Source organism: Lytechinus variegatus, chromosome 4, assembly GCF_018143015.1.
Source record: "Lytechinus variegatus isolate NC3 chromosome 4, Lvar_3.0, whole genome shotgun sequence".
Taxonomy (NCBI): Eukaryota; Metazoa; Echinodermata; class Echinoidea; order Temnopleuroida; family Toxopneustidae; genus Lytechinus; species Lytechinus variegatus.
The window spans coordinates 52,469,734-52,491,171 of NC_054743.1; the positions used below are offsets into that span (position 1 = coordinate 52,469,734).

Genomic DNA, 21,438 nt, shown 5'->3' on the forward strand with positions numbered 1-21,438 from the left:
TAGATTAACAAAAATCACAACTGGCTTCAAACGTACCTTAAACCATTATTTGAAATCACGGTTTTAACTTACTACTACTCCATACATATAAGACTCTTTGCTATAATGTTTAAAAGAAACACCCATCTCCGGGGAAACATTCTTGAGCATGTGGTGCAGTTGAACAGGAGCATGGCATCGCTGAAGTCTGCAGATAATACAAGCTGACAAAGACCCTGAATAATCAACATGAGGGTCTTATGAGACTCAAGACTAGCACCATAGAGCCATTAACAGAGCTCCATGCTAGCACCATGTAAAAGTCCCAGTCAGGATCCATATGATGCATATCCAGACCATTTTCTTCAAACAAAGGAAAGGGTTTGCACAGCAAACTATGAAACAATTAGTTGAGAAGATTATTAACACCTGTATGTCCAGTCTAGTCTGTGCCATGCTAGATAACATGTAGTCTTGTCTACAAACACAACACTAACTTAATAAAATATGTTACTGGGATGCAAGATGAGACACACTGATATATAAATAGATGAAGATGGGTAAGGAAGCAAAAGGGAAGGTGTGCATCTGTCCAATGTTTAAAGGGACAACTCAACTGACCTGTTCTTCCACATCAGAGGACTGCCTTAAAGGAACGTTCTAATGACAAGCAAAAAATGGGAAGGAAATGAGAAAAAATAATGCAAATGAAATAATAAAACATAAATTAATCATGTACATGTAACAGGAGAGTTTTTTTGTCAATATTTTGGATCAAACCTGAGTCGAATCAATTTTAAAATTAATGTTCCATCGATAATAATAACAAAAATAATAATAATTTATGTAGCATTTAATAATTTGCAACGATGTGTCGGAGCACTTTACAGATATATTATTACCCCGGTCATCTGATTCAATCAGTCATTCCACTAAACAATGTGTGCACATCTTCCACTCCCTTGGGAGTTATCCAGTCAGTCGCCGGTGAGGCGCACACAGTACTGGATATTCAGCTAAAATTAATTTAACATCCTACCGGGTACCCATTTACATGTAGCACCTGGGTCGAGAGTGGCAAAGTGTGGATTGGGATTCAAACACAAGACCCCCTGTTTTTGTCAGAGACATGATCAAAATGCAGTCTCACAATAAAAATCTAAAAATGCATTGATTTTTCCCTGTCTATCAATGTTAAACCGTTGTATTACTTTTGAATACTGGTTTACTAATAATCAAAACAACTCAGGAATATTGAAGATGATTTGAACTAGAAAGACGAGCATGTACATGTACAGCAAAATGTTGCATTGAAAAAATATTTGAAGGTAAAGTCATGTAGGATCAAATGAACAATATTACAAGAACATGTATTTTGCCAAAACAAAATGTAAGAATAACATAAATTTAGAAAAACAAAGGCATGATCAGTACTTGACCAATCCTGTTTATTAAGGCCAATGAATGCAAAAAAAAAACAAGTGGACATTCAACCTTTTACAGACTGGTTCAATAACAAATAGGAGACAATGTAGGTAGCCACTAAAGTCAGGCTTTTTATTATACACAGGTGCTCATACAGGTTTGAATGTAAAAAAAAATGGCCATTATTGCATAAACAAGGGAATTCCCCTAATGACACTAGACTATAAGGTTAATGTACATCATAAATAAATTTGCACTTCAAAGGGGATTCCCTCCCTGCTCAGTCATTCACACCGTCCACCTCATATTAGGAGGCCCCAAAGCCCTGAAGACAGACAGACACCTGTTTTCAAATGTTTTATATATGAGGAAGGATTTCAATCAGACAGCCTATTATGAAACACCAAATATCAAGGGTGCATTCAATGTCAATTTTAATCAGCAACATGAATCATGACTGAAAACTCCATTAGAAACAATCAGTGGTGCACTCTTCAGTGTGGAAAATATAAAGCTGTTTACATTTATGTTGATCATCTTTAACTCTTCATGCATTCACCTGTAAACCCCTGTGTGTTGCATTATTTTAGGGTCTCATTCACATTCGTGCCATGAGTCACAGACTCCTAACAATAAACCTGGCCATGGTATTGTTTGTGAGGAGGGTTTTATTGATTTTATCCTCTCCTTTTTCAATGAACTTCCTGGCTGCGATCAGGATGTATTGATTTTTTGGGAAAACTCAACGATTCTGTAATTTGTAAACTGTGATAATCCGTCGAACGCTAAACTAATGTCGCACTCGCGATCGATCGATCGGTACACATGTACGGTATACAAAACCCAGGCTATACATTGTAGCTAGCTACGTTCCGGGGCGTGCAATTGTTCGAAAAACAATGGGACAGGGGACGTCTATGGGAAATGTGTGGTTGTGCAAAAATGCGAACGAAACACGCCTACGGATGTGCAATAATGCGAACGTAACGCATGAAGAGTTAAATTTCCTGCTTTCGTCAGCAGAGCTTTAGTGCGCATTTTGACCCATCACAAGAGAGGTCAGTTCTGGCACCTGTTTTGTGTTGGCTTCCACTGCGATGGCCAATTGAAAGACGTTTCAAAACTCAATTGTGGTTAATGTCGCATTCGCGATGCTCAAGGTCGTAAAATTAGAACTGATCGCGTTAAAAAACGCATCTTTTTCAATGTTTCAATTTTCCCCCGAATCATGATTTGAAAGATGTTACTTTTACGACCGGGAAAAGAGGTCATTGAACCAGGGTGACCAGACGTCCCGTATTTCCCGGGATTGTCCCGTATTTTGCTTATTTGTCCCGGCGTCCCGACAAACCCTACCCGGGACGCCTATTTGTCCCGTATTTCAGAATATTGAACAAAATGTATTTAAAAGTGACGATTTTTCATCAAAATAACAATAGATGACGAAGCAGAGACAACAATAAAATCGATAAACTTTTGAAAGTTCTGCGGTGATTTTCTTGCTAACCCAATACATCGCAAACGAACTGGCCTCCTGCCATTGTGTGGCAGGCTACTAGCTAGGCATGTATGATCGGAGCAGATTCTCTCCACCATACATGCCAAAATAATCACAAAATCGGGGGGAAATTTGTACGATTATATAATGGGTTCTCAGATTACTGATTTGGAGATGCAATCGGAGGAACAAGTTATTGAGATTTCATAACTAGATCTAGTTGTTTCAGCTTTCGTTTTGAGTCTTGTTGTGTATGATGTCGCGATGTTTCATCTAATTTTTAAATAAAAAAAAATTCACTTTGAAATTTCATTCATTTCTAAAACATTTTTTTATTTTAAAAACATATTTGAAAAACAACAAATTTCATTATGATTTTGTTAGATGATTGGATTTTTGTGCTTGAAGTTTGAACTCTTTTCCTTTTTCTTTCTTTTCTATCCTTCTTTCTTCATCCTTATATCCTTCCTGCTTGCCCGTTTTTGTTCCATCTATCTTTATTTCCTATTTGTCTTTCCTGATCCTTTCTCTATCTGTGTGCTCATTTTCTTTCTTTCCTCCTTTTTCTTACCTGTCTTCTTTATTAAATTTCCTTTTTTATATTTCCTTTATTCTTTTTTCTTATAACTTTTTTCTCCCCCTCCCTTCCTCTCCTTTTTCTTTTAATTCTTTCTCTTCTTCCATTATGTTTTCATTCCCTCCTCACATCATTCTTTCTCCCTCTCTTTCCTCCTTTCTTTCATTCTTTATTTTACTTTTCCTTCTAATTCTTTCTCTCCCTCCCTCCCTTAATTCCTTCACTCCTTCCCTACTGTTTTCCTTCTTTCTTTGTTTCTTTCAAAGAATGAAGGAAACAGTTTTCTTTCCTCCTCCTTTTTCTTACTTTTTTTCTCTCCTTTATTTTGTCTTTCACACATGTATTCATATTCCATTGCTTTCTTTTTCTTTCTTTCTTTCTGTATTCAATTCAAAGAATGACGGAAACATTTTCTCTCTTCTATTCTTTCTTTCATCATTTTATTCTGTCTTTTATTTGTATTTTTCCTTCATTTTCCCCTTATTTTTTTTTCTTTCTTTCTTCTCAATTCATCTCTTTTCTTTCGTCTGTTCTTACTCTCCTTCATTCTTTCGTTCACCCTCCCTTCCAATTCTTTATAATTTTTCACAGGTGTAACAGTGTGTAGCCTTCTTTGTTGATCTTTTTTGTCGATTGTCCCGTATTTCATTTTGTGAAATCTGGTCACCCTGCATTGAACACACCATTTGTTCCTCATTATATCCACGTTTTGTAATCACGTTTTATGTTGCTGTTTAAATTTGGAAACAGACATTGAACACAACCCTAGTTGCTATAGACTATCTACTCTCTATCCATAAATTTCATTTGCAGGAGCCCTTTTAAAATCATACAGTAGAAATAGTGACAGGGTGAAAACTCTTTCAATTGCACAGACCTATCACCTATGTTGTGCATACAAAAAAGACAAATCATGACTGTTTCTTATTTTGATGAATTTTGTGCTCCCTGCCTACTTGTATGCCTTCTCCTCTATTTGTTCAAATCAAGTTGTTGTTTAAAGTGATTGGTTAACAATGATTTGACTTTTAAAAAATCTGAGCTATAAGGTCACACTTGTCACCTGTGTCTGTGATATGCTACAAAAATGAAGCCCAGAAAAAATTGCATTCGAAAATCATTATTTAGTGCTTCAAAAATTGAAATATAAAGTGACTGGAAACACCCTCTTAATTTCATCCCATACACTATTTATTTAGTACTTTATGTACTATTTAGGCGTCTATAAGACGCCTATTTACAAAATCGGGGTTTGCCTTGTAGTTTTAGCTTTTAATTCTCAATAATGGTTGTTTTCAGGGTTTATTAGTTCTAATACATGCACTTGTACACATGTTTTATCTTGTTTGAGAATTTTTTAAATCGGCTGCTCACAAAGTTAAACAATACCTTTGATAGGGTCAATAGATGCATTTGTTGTGAACACATAGATCTGGGTTGTGTATAGAGATTTCACTCAATAAAACCCCCTATCCACAAGGGCCATCTGCACCATCCCGAGTTTTCAAATTAGCGCGCTAATTCTGATTCGGCAAATTATCCCGATCTGAAAAATCTTGAGATTGTTTGCAATGGAGATGCAATTATCGCGCTAGTTGGTAGGATTAATCTCGAGATTGCAATCCCAAGTCAACTTGGGTTTATTTGCAAAATAGCGCGCTATTTTACGAATTATCTCGCTAATTCGTAGGTGCAGACGCACTCGAGATTTTACTCGGGGTAATTTAATCATGACGTCAGTACATAATGGAATTCGCGTTCCATTTCCGCCTTGGTCAAAACATAAAAACATCGCGATCGTACCGAACGCATGCGAAAGTCAACTTTATAAACGCAAATAGACATTATCGCGAATAGCGTTCATCAATTCTCCAATCAGCAATGATGGTGTCTGTCCCACCAGTGATTAAGGATTTTGGGAGAGACCAGACCGATTGGGGAGGCGCTCATTATCGACGATGGTCATAGTCAATAACAACACTGACAGCAGTGTCGTCTTATTCCTTCGCAAAATGTGAGCAAATAGCATTTTTTCCCTCCTTCTCTCTCTCTCTGTCGTTGCCTCCTTCTCCGCCATCGTATTTAACGAAGAATACATCACTTCTTCACTCGCTTAGCGCGGTTGAGCTGAGAGGATTGTTGCATAACACCGGCGAAAGTGCTTGTGAAAGAAGTACAAGTATTTGATTACATATCACAGGAATTTATTCAAAAGCACGGGCCGTTGAAACTCCAAGATCGCATGCTCGGAATATTGGGCTTGTTGCCTCGCTCGAGCAGGAATCGCTCTTCTTGCGATGGTGGAGACGGGGTTTCTTGAATCTCGAGATTAATCGCGAAGAGGGCCGATCGGGCTAAAATCTCGAGATTGAGCAAACTCGGAATGGTGCAGCACTGCCTACAGAGAACAAGACCGCTGAAAGACCATGAATTCTGGTTGATCTTTCAGAGGTCTCTCAATGAACTTACAATGGTTTTTGAGGTCTTACACTAGCTGATATGGTGCGCCATCTATCAGTACAGCAAACAGGCCAAAATTCTATCTTTAGCCTTTTTAGGGTAGACATTGCGCACAGGCAGCGCACAGTGCTAGCGCTTCAAAAATGAAAAGCATACATGTCTGGCAAGAATTCACCAAAACCGGTATATTTTTCACAAAGATATGGGGGTAAATTTCTCTCCAATCTCCTGGACCCGAGTAAACAGCATATCCAGTCAAGCCACGTCGGCCAGCACTAAATAACTGCATGTATGCATTCACTTTCATACTAGCATGTGCAACAGATGTCAACTTTTTCCCATGATGCATTGCTAATTTCGGCCTGTCCGCCGCTATTGATAGATGGTGGACCATATTGTGAATCCACCGAACTGATTGCAAGTTTCTTGCAATGCCCTACGATTTCAGTATCTTCCTGCAGTCAATAAAAATCACTATCAAGATCTTCATGAAATGCTCCCCATATCAACAAGGAGGAAAGGAAGAGGCAAGTTTTCAACAGGACCATTTATCATCTTAAAGACTGTTATAAGCTACTGAAATACTAGCATGTGATTGGAAGTGAGCGAGTAAATCTGTGAAAAGTCTATGAAAAGACTGTTGATGAAATGCTCGCTACATCTTCAGAATGAGGAGGAAGGAAAGAGGTTAAGTTTTCAACTGGACCATGTGTCATCTAGACTGTTATAGGAGAAAACTTGGCTTTTTACCAACAAGTCACAAGAGGCCTTTACTTTACAATCCCCCTCTTGTAACTGCCTGTGCTAGAATCAAGCTGGTGAGTGTGGGATATATGGCGGATATAGGGACAGGAAGCTGTCTCCTGTGTATCTTGTATCAAAACGTAACGCAGCTCAAAATTCATCAAGAGTTTTATTCAATGTGTGTGCATGGTTCAAAGTCAACATCAATCACGGCTGTGACCAATGAATATAAAACTAAAGAAGAAATAATTAGAAATCAAAGACAATTCATCTACAGGACAACCATATACACAGTTCTAATTTCTGGACAGTGACTTATCTATTATGGACACATGATTTTAATTTGCATTGGCTTAAATTCAAACTCCTTTATTTTTAATTGAATTCATCAATGTTTATTTCTTTACTTTATCTATCTCTCATGATTTTTTAAAGTTGAATTAAGAAGACGATTTCAAATATTGAGATATTTACATTAATAGCAACCTTACAACCCCCCAAACACTAAGAGGTGATTCGACCCCCCATTTTCTTTTTTCAAAATAGTGAATTTGAACGATTTATCCCTTCTCATTTTCCCTGAGTTTGCTCCTGCAATGCCTACCGAGACGGGCGTTCTTTGACTGTGACGTCACCGGGGGGTATAGTAAACAAGGCAGCTCGTTTTGTGTACTATGCACGTACGTCTTCATATATACCTTTGTGTCAAAACTTCATTTTATCGCTATTGATTTTGTATGTGAATGATATTGAAAGGAAGTAATAATTATTCAAAGACATATGGTCAATAATATGTCCCTACATTGTTAAAACTGTTCTTCTTTGTAGCGATTTTTAGACGGTTTTAATGCCTTAACTTGTTTTCGTTCGGGACTGTGTCCGTGGCCAAGCAAGTCATAATGGAATAAAATGCAGTTGAAGTTGTATCTGCGAGCCGGAGAACTTGCAAAGAGGAAATGATTAAAAGTATATTTATGGCCGTATTATTATTTCAAATATATAAATTTCCTAAGAATGGTACCATAGACCTTAAAAGAATAATTTCAAGGCGAATAATATGAAATTTCATCGAGACCTTCTCACCAGTAGATAACGTAGCAGACGTGTTATCATGACATATTTATCCGCGTGTGACGCGGCTCTTGCAAAAAACACAGTTGGTTGCGGAATTGATTTGTGCCGACCGGCCGCCCGCTCCGGTACAGCTAGCTGTCGAGCTACCGCTACCGTATATACCTTTCTTGCTGTCTTCAACTCACTTGCGAATTGCGTTTGTATGTGTGACGGTGACGGTAATTAAATATAGAAAACAAGTCGGAAGGCCGAGAAGAATAGTTCCTACGTTTGATTTCAGATTGTTCTGTGGAATGAGCTATGAGTGGAAATGATCCAGAGTATATAAAAATGGAGTCAAAGACAAAAGGAAAGAAAAAAAAAAGACGCCAGGGGATCACAGCATGGTCATGAACTGCGGGTCGACGGTACATACCAGACCGTACCACTACAGACAGACCCCACTACAGTGCACTCAATGCCTGGCCGTGTTGTGTGTATTGTATAGGTGTGCAGCACGCACAGAGCTGAGCTAGCCGCCGGAATTACTTTCCAGCTACTCACTTGATCGAACATCGTGATAAAATAAATGAGAAATAAAGAAAATATCATCCAATAACTCACTGTTTGCAATCTTACATCATGATTTAAAACTTCATGATAATTATTTATACTGTTTTTTATACATGGAAAGTAAAGATTTGTACATATGATTCCTCTTTGTTTGATTTGAGTTGCTTTGAAAAAAAATTAAAATCATCTTTCTCTCTCTGCATAGCATTTCTGTATTACACCCCGGCACCTCTTATCCTAAATTCCCCCCGGTGACGTCACACTCAGAGTGATTTTTCGGTACACTCGTCTCTCGTGCTCTGACAGGTGGCTAATTTCAGAGACTTTCAAAGCAAAATATCGAGAAGGCAGAGGGTTTTTGTGACATGCTATCTGTTTGAACAACTGATATATACTATATATTGTGTGTGGAACCCATATTTATGAAAACTCACCCCCTTCTTAATTCAACTTTAAGTAGTTAAAGAGAAAACAGAGAGTTAATAATCCAGAGACCAGGGCTACTACAAGGCTCTTTAATATCACATTATGTAAAGTTTTATAAAACAACTTTCAAAATTCCAAGGCATTGAACCGTTATTTAGTCTCAAACAATGAAAGAGGACAAATACAAAGATGAAATGAACTTTGCTCAAAATTCTCAGATAAATAAAGATCTTGTGAACTTTGGAATATCTTTCTACTTCACAACTCATATGACATCATACCAATGTGTTTTTTAACCTTTGCTCAAACTTAAAACACATTAAGATACTATTTATTCACTTATATTGTATTCTCTAATTTATAAATGTAAATCACGCTAATCATGATGGTGATTCCCTTCAGTTAGCTTTCGCCTTGATTTTATGTAAAATCAATTATAGTAGCCAAGGAGATATCTCTATTTCTGGCAAAGTAAAATTTAAATTATGAATCAGTGCTTTTAATTGCATTTGAGAAGTCAAAATATCACTTTTTGTATGAGACAATTTAAGAAATATTAATCTCATATCAGTTGAATTCTTTTTATCTACTTCCTTTGTGGATACCCTCTATGGTCTACTTTAATTTGCAAATGGCATTAATCAATTGTGCAAATCATGCATTTTCCTGGAATTGTCCAATACGTAAGAATTTTGGCAGGCCTGCATTACTTGAAGTTTTTTTTTCTTAATATCAAATATTGGCCAGTCATATTATCAGAACTACTTATTCATTTACTTTTGACTTCTGAAAAACTAGATGTATCTTATAATTGAACAATTCTTTATTAATTAACTAAATAAAAGGTGAATGAGTCAGATCATAAATTAACTGGATTTAATTAGACAAGTTTCAAGTAAAATTCACTCATGCTTCCAGTCAGGTGGATGCCATATTTCAAAGGTATGTCCAAATCTTGGAAATATTTATTATCTCCTCCCCCCCCCCCCCCCTATTTACAAGTGTTGGAATTATAATAGTTCATTATTGGAAATGATAATTGTTACTACTATTATTAGGAGGCTGATTTAGTTAATGAAGTAGCACCACCAATGGTCCAACCAACTCCAGTCTGTGATACACAAGCTCTAATAGTGAATCATTTTCCACAGGGGCAAGTGAGGAATGGCCAACCGGGCTATGTCTAAGTCACAGGACAGTCCTTAAGCAGAAATGGTGCTGCAGCAGGGATGGAGACACTGACTGTGACTGAGGATCAGGCAATACAACACCTTTTGGTCTGTCCCCTCCTCCCAGAGTCATGAACTATCAAAGATCTGGAGTCTTTAAGCCAGATCTTGTACCCTCCACTAGACAGGAATTATGTAGTGACCAGAGAAGAAGACCACCTAAAATAGACCATATATCTCTGTGTAGGCAGTGACAGTAGGAAGCGTTGGTGATGAGGCAGTGGCCTCAGGTTCTTAATCGGCATGATTCGTTACAATTCATGTCCTAATAGGGGGCTCCATCTTGCCTGGTAATCTTTGAAGCTACATCTCTGATCTAGGGGCTTCTTTGAGGGGCAGTGCCTTCTGTGGAGACCAAGGAACTGGACTGATTGCCAAAGGCTGAGTGGGGTGTTTCACAGCCAGACTGATTAAGGTTTATGGAAAAGGTTCAACTTCACTTACATATAAAGTTGTTGTTTCAATATTCATATATATGTATATATATATATATTTTTGTATACATGCACAATCTTTGGGATACCCAAACAAACAAAACAGAACAGAATTGATGAGATTTATACATTATGTGCATAAAAATGTATGAAACCTGTTCTTTTAGCATCAAGTAGCAGTAACAAACAAAAAGTTCACTTTACATGACAGCATGGGAAATGCATAAAAAGATTACGTTTGTCATCTAATGTAAATGAAGCTCTAAATATACTAATTCTTTGTTTATTGTTTTAATGAATTGAAATATTACATGCATACATGTACAGTATGTTCATGTATGTACATAGCCTCAAAACACCAAATGATCAACATCCATACAACTCAAAATCTTTAACCAACATGTAATACATTAGATGTTAAAAGCAATGGACATTTGAATATTTTTCAAAATAACTATGAAAATAATTTGTACTTTTAAAACCCATGCTAACCATGTTAAGTACAAATACAAGCTGTGCCTGAAGCATAACATTCTATTTCATTCCCTAGTATAGCAGTATGTGACACATGCTTTGTTTATATTGATAAAGATCTCAAAAGCTTCTTCAAATGCAGTCTTCAAGTGTATCATGCAATGATTTTGCAATTTATGGAATGCTGCCTTGATGAGATTTCATGCTTGTGGGTCACGTTTGGCTAAGTTCATGTTAAACAGTAAAGGGGGTCGCTTCAATTTCATTGTCTTAGCTCTGGCCATATGCCAACAAAGTACAAATAAAATTGTCTTTCAAAGGTGTGGCAATGAACATTACATGGTTTAAAGGCCAATAAAATGGTAGGGCACATGGAATGCCTGTTACTGTGCAACCTTTTGCATAATTACAGTATATTATTTTTTTATATATCGCCTCATGCTTATAAAACTGGAGCATTTGTCATTTTATTACAAATGTACACAGTATTATCCCACATAGGAATCATACAAATGAAATGCAAACAATTCACTGAAACGACTTCACAAAATTTGTTGTGGAAATGGGATGTAATGTACTAAAAAAGAGTGCTCAAAACAGAGTTAATTGTAGCAATTAGATTCTACTTAAATGACAAAAGATGTATATTTTGGCGACAATTCTCCTCTCGGAATCATATTTTGAATCCATTTGTTAAAATGCATGAGGAAGGTGCTTTCATGGGTGAGGTTGGTCCATAGTGTTTCAAACTCCTTCAAGAACAAAATAAGCTGTCTGTTGGCCAACCAATTACAGTGAGCAGTTCCAATTACAGTGAGCAGTTCTTGATTCAGAGAGTAAACCTATTCCTGACCCCTATTATTTCAAGGGACCCTTTTCCGTTATACATGTAGCTTTTCATCTGCCTCAGACAGCAGCTGTTCACATACTGCCAAGATTTATAATACCCTGCTGCAAGCAAAGCACCAATTTTGATCTTCATATTTCATACTTGACCTCTCATTCACATCACATCTAGAGTGAATTTCATGAAACAGGTAGCCAGTAATTTTCCCTGACTATTAATCGTAATCCTTACATCTGATTGGTTAAGAGTAAAACTCGTCAGTGAAAATAACAGACTACTTGTTTCATGTGACACTCTTCTAGTGTATTATGTTTAAGCATCATGCACACCATGCCATGTGAGTGATTGGAGTGGATAGAGTATAGTTCAAGGGTCAAAGGTCAATCAATACAAACCTCCAGGTCATTGACTTCCATCTGCAGCTGTGACATGGTTGGGACACTCTTACTATTTCCTGAGATGCGCTTGGTGGTGGTACTGCAGCATTTATTTGTGTCAGAGCAGGAGTCAGTGGGACAAGGTATTCCACAGCTTTCTGTCGAACTCTCTTTCATCTGTTGAAGACAAGAAAATTGCAAAGATAATTGTATCCAATATATAAATGACAATAAAGTAAAAGTTACCAGTCTTAGTGGCCACCTGTACTGTATATAGTGAAAACCTGACTACGGTGGCTTGCTTTATTTGTTCTGTAAACACCGCTGTTTTCGCAGGATTAATTTTTCGTTCTTGGCAGCTTCAAACATATTTGCTTGCACGCTCCAAAATCATTAAGTCACTTCCTTCTTCTTCATATGTGAATGGTTTTATTTAATATTTCAGAAACAAAATTGTATTTTCTGATTGTATTTTTCTTTGCCAAAACAATACACGCAATTGAACCGCAGCTCAAAACTTGTATTAAATTAGATGCCAATATAAAATTTGCGTGTTTTTAAATTCGCGCTCACCAATCCTGCTGCAAAATCCCAAATAAATTTCCACATTTATAGAATTATTTATATTGCAGAACTGCCATAAAATTATAATTCAAAAACCCACATTTTAAACATTACAATACATTATGTTACTGTGTCATCCCAGTTTAGCTTCCAGAATGAGCTGCAAAAGAGATCATTTCTTCAAGTTTATAGGATACCAGAATTGTCTCCCATATGAAAGGAATCTACCTGCAGACCTCCCAGCATTTGAAAGTATGTAGGGTGGCTTTCTCTCATATTAGGTGGTTTCAGACCGCCTCGAAGTTCGCCAGTTCCAGATATTCTCTGATCGGGAAATTTACCCCAATCAGAAAATACCAGGTATTTTGGTAATGTGAAAGCAAACTACGCGTAATTTCCCCGAAAGAAAATACCCACTAAATAGTAGGTACTTGGCGAAATTACGAGAACTTTCGCGGGGATTTTTCCAAGGTCGTAGGCATTTTGGCAATGTGAAAGCAATTTACGGGAACTTATAGCCCAGCGTGTCGTTGGGCGTGGAAGCTGCCGGCGGCTGCTGAGCTAGTGGTTTTGATTGAATCTTGCGCCTTGCCAGCTTATGAGACCATACTGCGCATGCTCTTGACTTCAGGAATTTATCACAAAGGATATGTTTCGGGACGGTGTGAATGCAGGAATAATCAATGGGAATTTTTTAGCCTTAAAAAGTTCTCGTAATTTAACAGGGATTCTTATGATTGAGGCGGTTTGAAACCGCCTATAGATAACACAATTTTTAGGGTGCATTTCAGAGTTTATTGATGTAATTCTTGTTAAAGGACAAGTCCATCCCAACCAAAAAGTTACTATGAATGAAAGGAAAAATCCATCAAGCATTACCCTGAAAATTTTATCAAAATTGGATGAAAAATAAGAAAGTTATGACATTTTAAAGTTTCTCTTAATTTCACAAAACAATTATATTCACATCCTTGTCAGTATGCAAATGAGGAGACTAATGACATCACCCACTTTCTTTAGTATTTTAGTAAGTGAAATATGAAATATTCCAATTTTCTCCCTGTTGTCGTATGAAACAACTATTAATTTCTCTCTGAACATGTGCAATTAGCATGGTTTAATCAAGTTGGACCTTATTGTCAAATCTGTAAAAAATAAATTCAAACAATTAAAAAAAACAAAAGAGTGGGGGACATCATCGACTGTCTCATTTGCATCTCACAGAGTTGTGCATATCACTGTTTTGTGAAGAATGAAACTTTAAAATGTCATAACTTGCTTATTTCATCCAATTTTTATGAAATTCACAGCACAATGCTTGTTTGCTTTTTCTCTAATTATTCAAATCAACATTTTTCTGGGGTGGACTTGACCTTTAAGTAGAGTTTCAAACAGGGTCTGTGTCTGCAGACTAGGTACATGGATCATGAGAGGCCAGAGACAGGTTAAACATAACTGGTAAAGGGCAATGTCAGTTGCTTCTAAAAACATACATACACCCAGGAGTTGAATCTACAGGCATGGAACTATTAACATGCTTTTCACACTGCATTTGCTTAACCCCGTACTATCCCTAACCCCATACTATCTTTTTTTCAATTCACACTTGACTATCCCTCAGCTCATGAATATTGATGATTTTACCATACAGAGCGTGATTAACATGCAATTTTACTTCTGTGAATGGCTAATGCATAGCCCCACTTTCCTTAGCCCTGTTTCTTTTTCACACTGCATCTCTTAGCACCGCAATTGTGGTGCTAGCACAATAAGCAGGCTAACCCTGCTTTTTTGCAGGGCCAGATAGTACCGTACTATTTACCGTGCTAGCCCACTTTGATAAACGTAGTGTGGTTGGCTAATGCATAGCCCCACTTTCCTTAGCCCTGTTTCGTTTTCACACTGCATCTCTTAGCACCGCAATTGTGGTGCTAGCACAATAAGCAGGCTAACCCTGCTTTTTTGCAGGGCCAGATAGTACCGTACTATTTACCGTGCTAGCCCACTTTGATAAACGTAGTGTGAAAACGAAGTGGGCTAAGCTTAACCCCGGGAAATTGGTGGGGCTAAGACCCCCCCCCTAGCCCCACCAATTTCCCGGGGTTAAGAAAAAAAAGTGCAGAGTGAAAAGCATATAGGTATACCAAGTCCCAAACAAACTCTTTTTTCAAGGACCCGTTTACTTGGCACAAGGCAGCAAAAAACAGAGGGATCATGAAGTTCAGGGCAAAAACTGTACATGTACATGTAGCCAGTATAAGGTATGTGGGTCTTGAATAAGATACTGGGTGACCTATTAAAGTGAGACCACGTGTAGCATGAACCCATCACACTACAAACCCCTTGGTGCAGTAAACAACCCTCATTGAATCATACCACTTTAAAGGGGTTAGCCATGCTAATAAAATTTCTGAATGAAATTTTCAGTGAATTGAATAGATAGAGAGACTTCATTCTGATATGGTATAAGCGCAATGTAAAAGCAGAATATTATTATCATACAAACAAAACACTGAAAATTTTATCAGATAATCAGAAGGGGAACAACAAAGGTTTGGCATAATAATACTTTGCATTATTTTGGTAAACACTTTTATGCATGATCTTATTGCATGTCCTCATGAATATTCAATGAGCAAGCTGATGATGTCATATCCCCACTTATTCTTTTATATGACATCATGCTATTCAAATTTAATTCTCAAAGAATGAAAAAAAATGCTTTGACTACTGATTTTATGTGCATTATAATCATTAAAACTGGTTTGTTACAAAGAGATATATTATACACATGTATGAAATAATTATGATTAAATGAAATAATAATAAAGAAAATGGAAAGTGGGGACATGACACCATCAGCCAACCTTCTGCATATGCATGACAGCGAGTATATAACAGTTTTCACAAAATATTGCTTAACTTCAAAATTCAAGAAAACTTTAATAAGTTTAATATTTGTTATCAGATTTTGATGAAACTTCCAGCACTACTTTCAGCCTGGAGTACCCCTTTCATCCTCAAAATGCATATTCCAATCCATTGCTACATGTACTGTACATTACTGAGTGTGTGAAGTGGAGGACATGAAATAAAAGTATTCTATATTGAATGAATTTTATTTTGATAGCATATCAAACTTTATTTTGATACTGGGGTGCCTGATCAAAATTAAATATCTGTTTTTGTTTTTGATTGTGTCTTTTTCGGAGTGGGGGGGGTCTTTTTAATATGAAACCTATTATATAGGGCATGGAATTGCTTAAAATTTTTAAGAAATACACGTAGGCCTTTATGTAGCTTTCTTAATCATTACTTCTTTTTATCAGTTCTCAAAAAGAACTTTTTACAAAGAAAGTTAAAAATATTAGAAAGAGGGTGATAGATAATAAAAAATATATTAAATTTGAATTTTAATGATTGAAAAGGGTTCTCAATGTCCACAGCACTTTATTGTATGTTAATTCAGATTGACCATTTAATACCAAAGCTATTCAACCTGGCATACCAGCATGAACAGAGCTTAGTCTACAGGCACAGACCCTACCTCAATGAAACTTTCATCAAACAGTGGGTCTGCACACAAGAATACAAATAATAATAACTATAACAATGGTATATTTAAACAGGGTAGCCACTTCAGTTCCGAAAACTATTATCCCAGTGGGCCCTTATATTATTATTACCCAGCTAAGCTACATGTAGGCTGCCGATTCAGGTGCACAATTTGAGGAATTATTTTATGCAGGTACATACATGTAACTCACCTGGGAGTGCAGCACAGTGTGGATAAATTTCTTGCTAAAGGAAACACACCACGGCTAGGATTTGAACCCTCGACCCTCTGTTTGAAAGGTGAGAGTCAGACCCACGAGACCACAAAGCGCCCACAAATACAAATTCAAATACAAATTCTGGTATTAATTTTTCAAGACTAGAGGTTCATTCTGTACACAAGTCATTGACAGCTAGGCTTCTTTATACTGCTTTTCACATTGCATTTCCCTAATAACCCCATACTATCCTTAACCCCGGACTATCCTTAACCCCATACTATCTTTTTTTCGATTCACACTGTCTTTCTTAACCCCATACTACATGTATCTACTCAACCGTGGTTAATGCCTTAACCCCGGACTATCCCTCAGCTCATGAATATTGATGGTTTTACCAAACAGAGCGTGATGAACATGCAATTCGACTTCTGTGATTGGCTAATGCTTAGCTCCACTTCTCTTAGCCGTTTCGTTTTCACACTGCATCTCTTACAAGCCTTGAAATAAGCGGGCGCGGAGCACAAATTCGCGCTCATAAAGCCATCAATTGCACCCATAAAGCCCCAAAATCATCAAAATTTTGACCACCGGGCGCAAATATTTTCCAGGTAATTGCGCCCGCCGTGACTGAGCAGTGAAGCCATATCATACATGTAATTAAGATATCTGTAAAGCCAAAATCAAGTTACTTTCAATTTACGATACACACAGTTTAAAATTGCCAAGTGCGTCTTTTTTCTGTACCATAAAAAGTGAGCTACGTCCGTCTTTTTTTCCTGTAATACATGTGCGCGCACTCTTCCGGTAGCGGTTTTTCCATACTTTACCATGTGCAATTTCTAATGCACACATTTCCAGTTGGAATATGATATCACAATTCTGCGATATAGTAATTCGAATTGCACAGGAGATAAATCCCTGTTCACAGCACATGCGATGTGCGAGTCTTTTATCCTCACAGTCGCCGACCTTCCTTGTCAAAACGGAGCCTTAATATAAATCCAAAATCACTTTATAGCTTATAGTTGTGAATTGCAGCTTTTTAATTTCTTTCCTGGAGAGGGGTAAATATCAGACAAAAATAATCAAACAAGGCTCCATCTAAAAAAAAAAAAAAATAGGAGGACGCCGTGCACTTGAGTGTGGTGTTAGCAGGCCAGTTTTGAGCTCATGTTCTCTGCCAGAGCTCTGGCTGAGAATTCTATCAGTAATGGCCTAAGTGATGGTGATTTTCCGTTTGAGATAGAGTTTAGATTTCATGATAATTTTTGAAAAATGTCGAAAAACTTTGATTTCTTCATTGTGATGAATATTTAAGTTATTAATGAATACAATTTAGACTCTCCCAGAATGAAAGGCATTTTCTGTGGAGATCTGCGTTTTCAAATAACTTGTGAAAAACTTAAGGAGAATGAAACCATTGGAACAAGATAGCTTGTGTGAAAGCAGAAAAATCAAAGAAACGGATCAACGAAAGTTTGAGAAAAATCTGACAAATAATGAGAAAGTTATGTGCATTTGAATATTGCGATCACTAATGCTATGGAGATAGTAAATTGGCAATGCGACAAAGATGTGTGATGTCACTTGTGAACAACTCTCCCCATTACTTTAGTATATATTTCACTTGAATTGCCTCTTTTATCACATCGATCCATAAATCATACTGTTCTTTCTACATGAGGGCATGTAATACATATTTTTTAAGAATACATCATGGATAAAGAGTTTGTATCATCATATTAAGAAAAAGCAAAAAGAGACATTTTGAGGGTATTTTATAGTCCATCAAAGGGAAAGTTATTCATCAGTGACATCACACATCCTTGTCGCATTGCCAATGTGAGGATCTCCATAGCATTAGTGATTGCAATATTCAAATGCTCATAACTCTCTCACTATTTGTCCGGTTTTTCTCAAACTTTCGTTGATCTGTTTCTTTGATTTTTCTGTTTTCACACAAGCCAATTTGTTCCAAAGGTTTCATTCCCCTTTAAGGTACGTGAACCTACAATACATGTACATAGCCTGTGGCTATGTGCTGGAATTTGAATAGACTGAGTTATTTATTGATTTCATCTCTTAATTTCTTTAACATAATTTATATGCAATCCAAGTGCACCTCACAGTCACAATCACACACAAACACTCACCCACACCCGTGATTCTAACCATGAAAAAAAAAATTGAAAATTATCTATTTTTTTCTAAATTTATTATTTGATCTGAATTCTCTCTTTCTCCATCCCTCTCTTTTTTTAATTTTTATTTTATTCATTTATTTTTTTTTTTTGGGGGGGGGGGTTCATTGATTGTGGTTCATTAAAGATGAAAAATAAATAAGCCCATGTGGAGTGAGGGTGTCAAAACACTTAAACATTTAAATCTGATTTCTTAAATGTTTGAATAAGCCTAATACTTAGCACATGCTATTCATGTACTAATTAAAAATTGCAGGAGCTGCGCTTACTATAAACAAATTTGCGGTGTGGTTCACTGTTATATATTTTTTTTAATTCCCCCAGGTTCCAGAAAATTGCCCGGTTCCAGAAAATTGCCCCCGGTTCCAGAAAATTGCCCCCGGTTCCTGTAAAAAGACCGTGAGCCGGGGGCAATTTTTTTTTTTAATTGCCCCCGGCTCACAGGAGCTTATTTCAAGGCTTGATCTCTTAGCACCGCAATTGTGGTGCTAGCACCACAATAAGCTTTTCACACTGCACTTTTTTTCCTAAATTGGTGGGGCTAAGGGGGGTCTTAGCCCCACCTATTTCCCGAGGTTAAGCTTAGCCCACTTCGTTTTCACACTACATTTTAGCAAAGTGGGCTAGCACGGTAAATAGTATGGTACTATCTGGCCCTGCAAAAAGCAGGGTTAGCAGGCTTATTGTGCTGCTAGCACCACAATTGCAGTGCTAAGAGATGCAGTGTGAAAACGAAACAGGGCTAAGGAAAGTGGGGCTAAGCATTAGCCAATCACAGAAGTCAAATTGCATGTTAATCACGCTCTGTTTGGTAAAATCATCAATATTCATGAGCTGAGGGATAGTCCGGGGTTAAGGCATTAACCACGGTTGAGTAGATACATGTAGTATGGGGTTAAGAAAGACAGTGTGAATCAAAGAAAAGATAGTATGGGGTTAAGGATAGTCCGGGGTTAAGGAAATGCAATGTGAAAAGCATATAAGCCGGCTAACCCTACTTTTTTGCAGGGCCAGATAGTACCGTACTATTTACCGTGCTAGCCCACTTCGCTAAAACGTAGTGTGAAAACGAAGTGGGCTAAGCTTAACCCTGGGAAATTGGTGGGGCTAAGACCCCCCCCCCTTAGCCCCACCAATTTAGGACAAAAAATGCAGTGTGAAAAGCATATTAGAGGCTGCTATGCAGACCACATTCTTGGGAGTGAAGACTAAACATTCTTTTTTTAATTTTTTTTCTCTAGTATCAATGAGGTCAATGTCTATTTGTCTATGATGTATATTTGTTTATGTTAAAGTCTACCAGAAACAAGGATTACTGAAATGGATAGTGTTATCCATTACAAGGAAAAGACCTTGAACTACTTTACAGACCCAGATAGGAAGGCCATAATGCCCTCCCCCCTTAATGCTTAGCATGTTTTTCTCCCAGTCACCCCAAAGAGGGCCCAGCAAATTCAATAACTTACATGTATATTCATTGAAGTCTCACACATCTTTTGAGACCAGATTCAGTATTGCATTTCAACATCACGTGACATTTTACGAGACAATGTGACGACAAAAATGGCTTATTTTTATACTTTTTCTGCAAACACAATGGGAAATGAAATTCATAGTAATGTTGTAAGTTAGAGCAATTACGGGATCGGAGTTCGGTTCGGAAGTTTTGCTCCTAAAATCGGAATCGGTTCGGATATCGGATCGGAAGATATTCAAAAACAAAAAAATACATTAAAATTTGTATGTGGCCGGCGCGTGGACAAATGCGGCACGCTACACTGATGGCAGAATTTGTTTTGATCTCCGACAAAAGCGGAGGAAGAAGATGAGTTGTTTTGATCTCCGACATAATCGGAGGAAGGAAAATAAGATAATGACGTTCCAGCGCGCGACACTACCGCCGATCAACGATAGGCCTCTTCTCTACAACATCGTGGTGATGGCGGAGTCCGTCGTGAACTTTTAGAGGCCGCATTGCTTACCGAAAAAGACGCACTATTATCCAAAGTTGTTTACGATGATATTCACCCTCTCTACAACATCGTAGTGATGGCGGAGGTAATCGTAATCTCAAAAAGGTCGCATGACCTCCCGAAAAAGACGCATTACTATCAAGAGTTGTTTACCGTGATATTCACCTTCTCCAGTGATGGCGGAGGTAATCGTAGACTCTTAAAGGTCGCATGACCTCCCGAAAAAGACGCATTATTATCCAGAGTTGTTTACCGTGATATTCACCTTCTCTACAACATCGTAGTGATGGCGGAGGTAATCGTAAACTCTTAAAGGTCGCATGACCTCCCGAAAAAGACGCATTACTATCAAGAGTTGTTTACCGTGATATTCACCTTCTCCAGTGATGGCGGAGGTAATCGTAGACTCTTAAAGGTCGCATGACCTCCCGAAAAAGACGCATTATTATCCAGAGTTGCTTACCATGATATTCGCCTTCTCGACAACATCGTAATGATGGCGGAGGTAATCGTAGACTCTTAAAGGTCGCATGACCTCCCGAAAAAGACGCATCATTATCCAGAGTTGTTTACCGTGATATTCACCTTCTCTACAACATCGTAGTGATGGCGGAGGTAATCGTAAACTCTTAAAGGTCGCATGACCTCCCGAAAAAGACGCATTATTATCAAGAGTTGTTTACCGTGATATTCACCTTCTCTACAACATCGTAGTGATGGCGGAGGTAATCGTAGACTCTTAAAGGTCGCATGACCTCCCGAAAAAGACGCATTATTATCCAGAGTTGCTTACCATGATATTCGCCTTCTCGACAACATCGTAATGAT

At 37.6% G+C, this 21,438-nt stretch overlaps 1 protein-coding gene across 4 annotated transcripts in view; it reads right to left on the bottom strand.

The window, feature by feature from the left end:
- The window catches only part of LOC121414304 (zinc transporter 1-like), a 63,182-nt gene that overhangs the window by 20,896 nt on the left and 20,848 nt on the right, over positions 1 to 21,438 (bottom strand). For 3 of the 4 annotated variants that reach the window (XM_041607432.1, XM_041607435.1, XM_041607433.1), the window contains exons 7-8: positions 12,115 to 12,273; positions 601 to 639 (exon numbers count right to left, since the gene is read on the bottom strand). In XM_041607432.1, coding sequence (XP_041463366.1) covers positions 601 to 639; positions 12,115 to 12,273 — 198 coding nt within the window. The remainder of the gene's footprint in view (positions 1 to 600; positions 640 to 12,114; positions 12,274 to 21,438) is intronic. The other variant, XM_041607436.1, reaches the window with a different exon arrangement.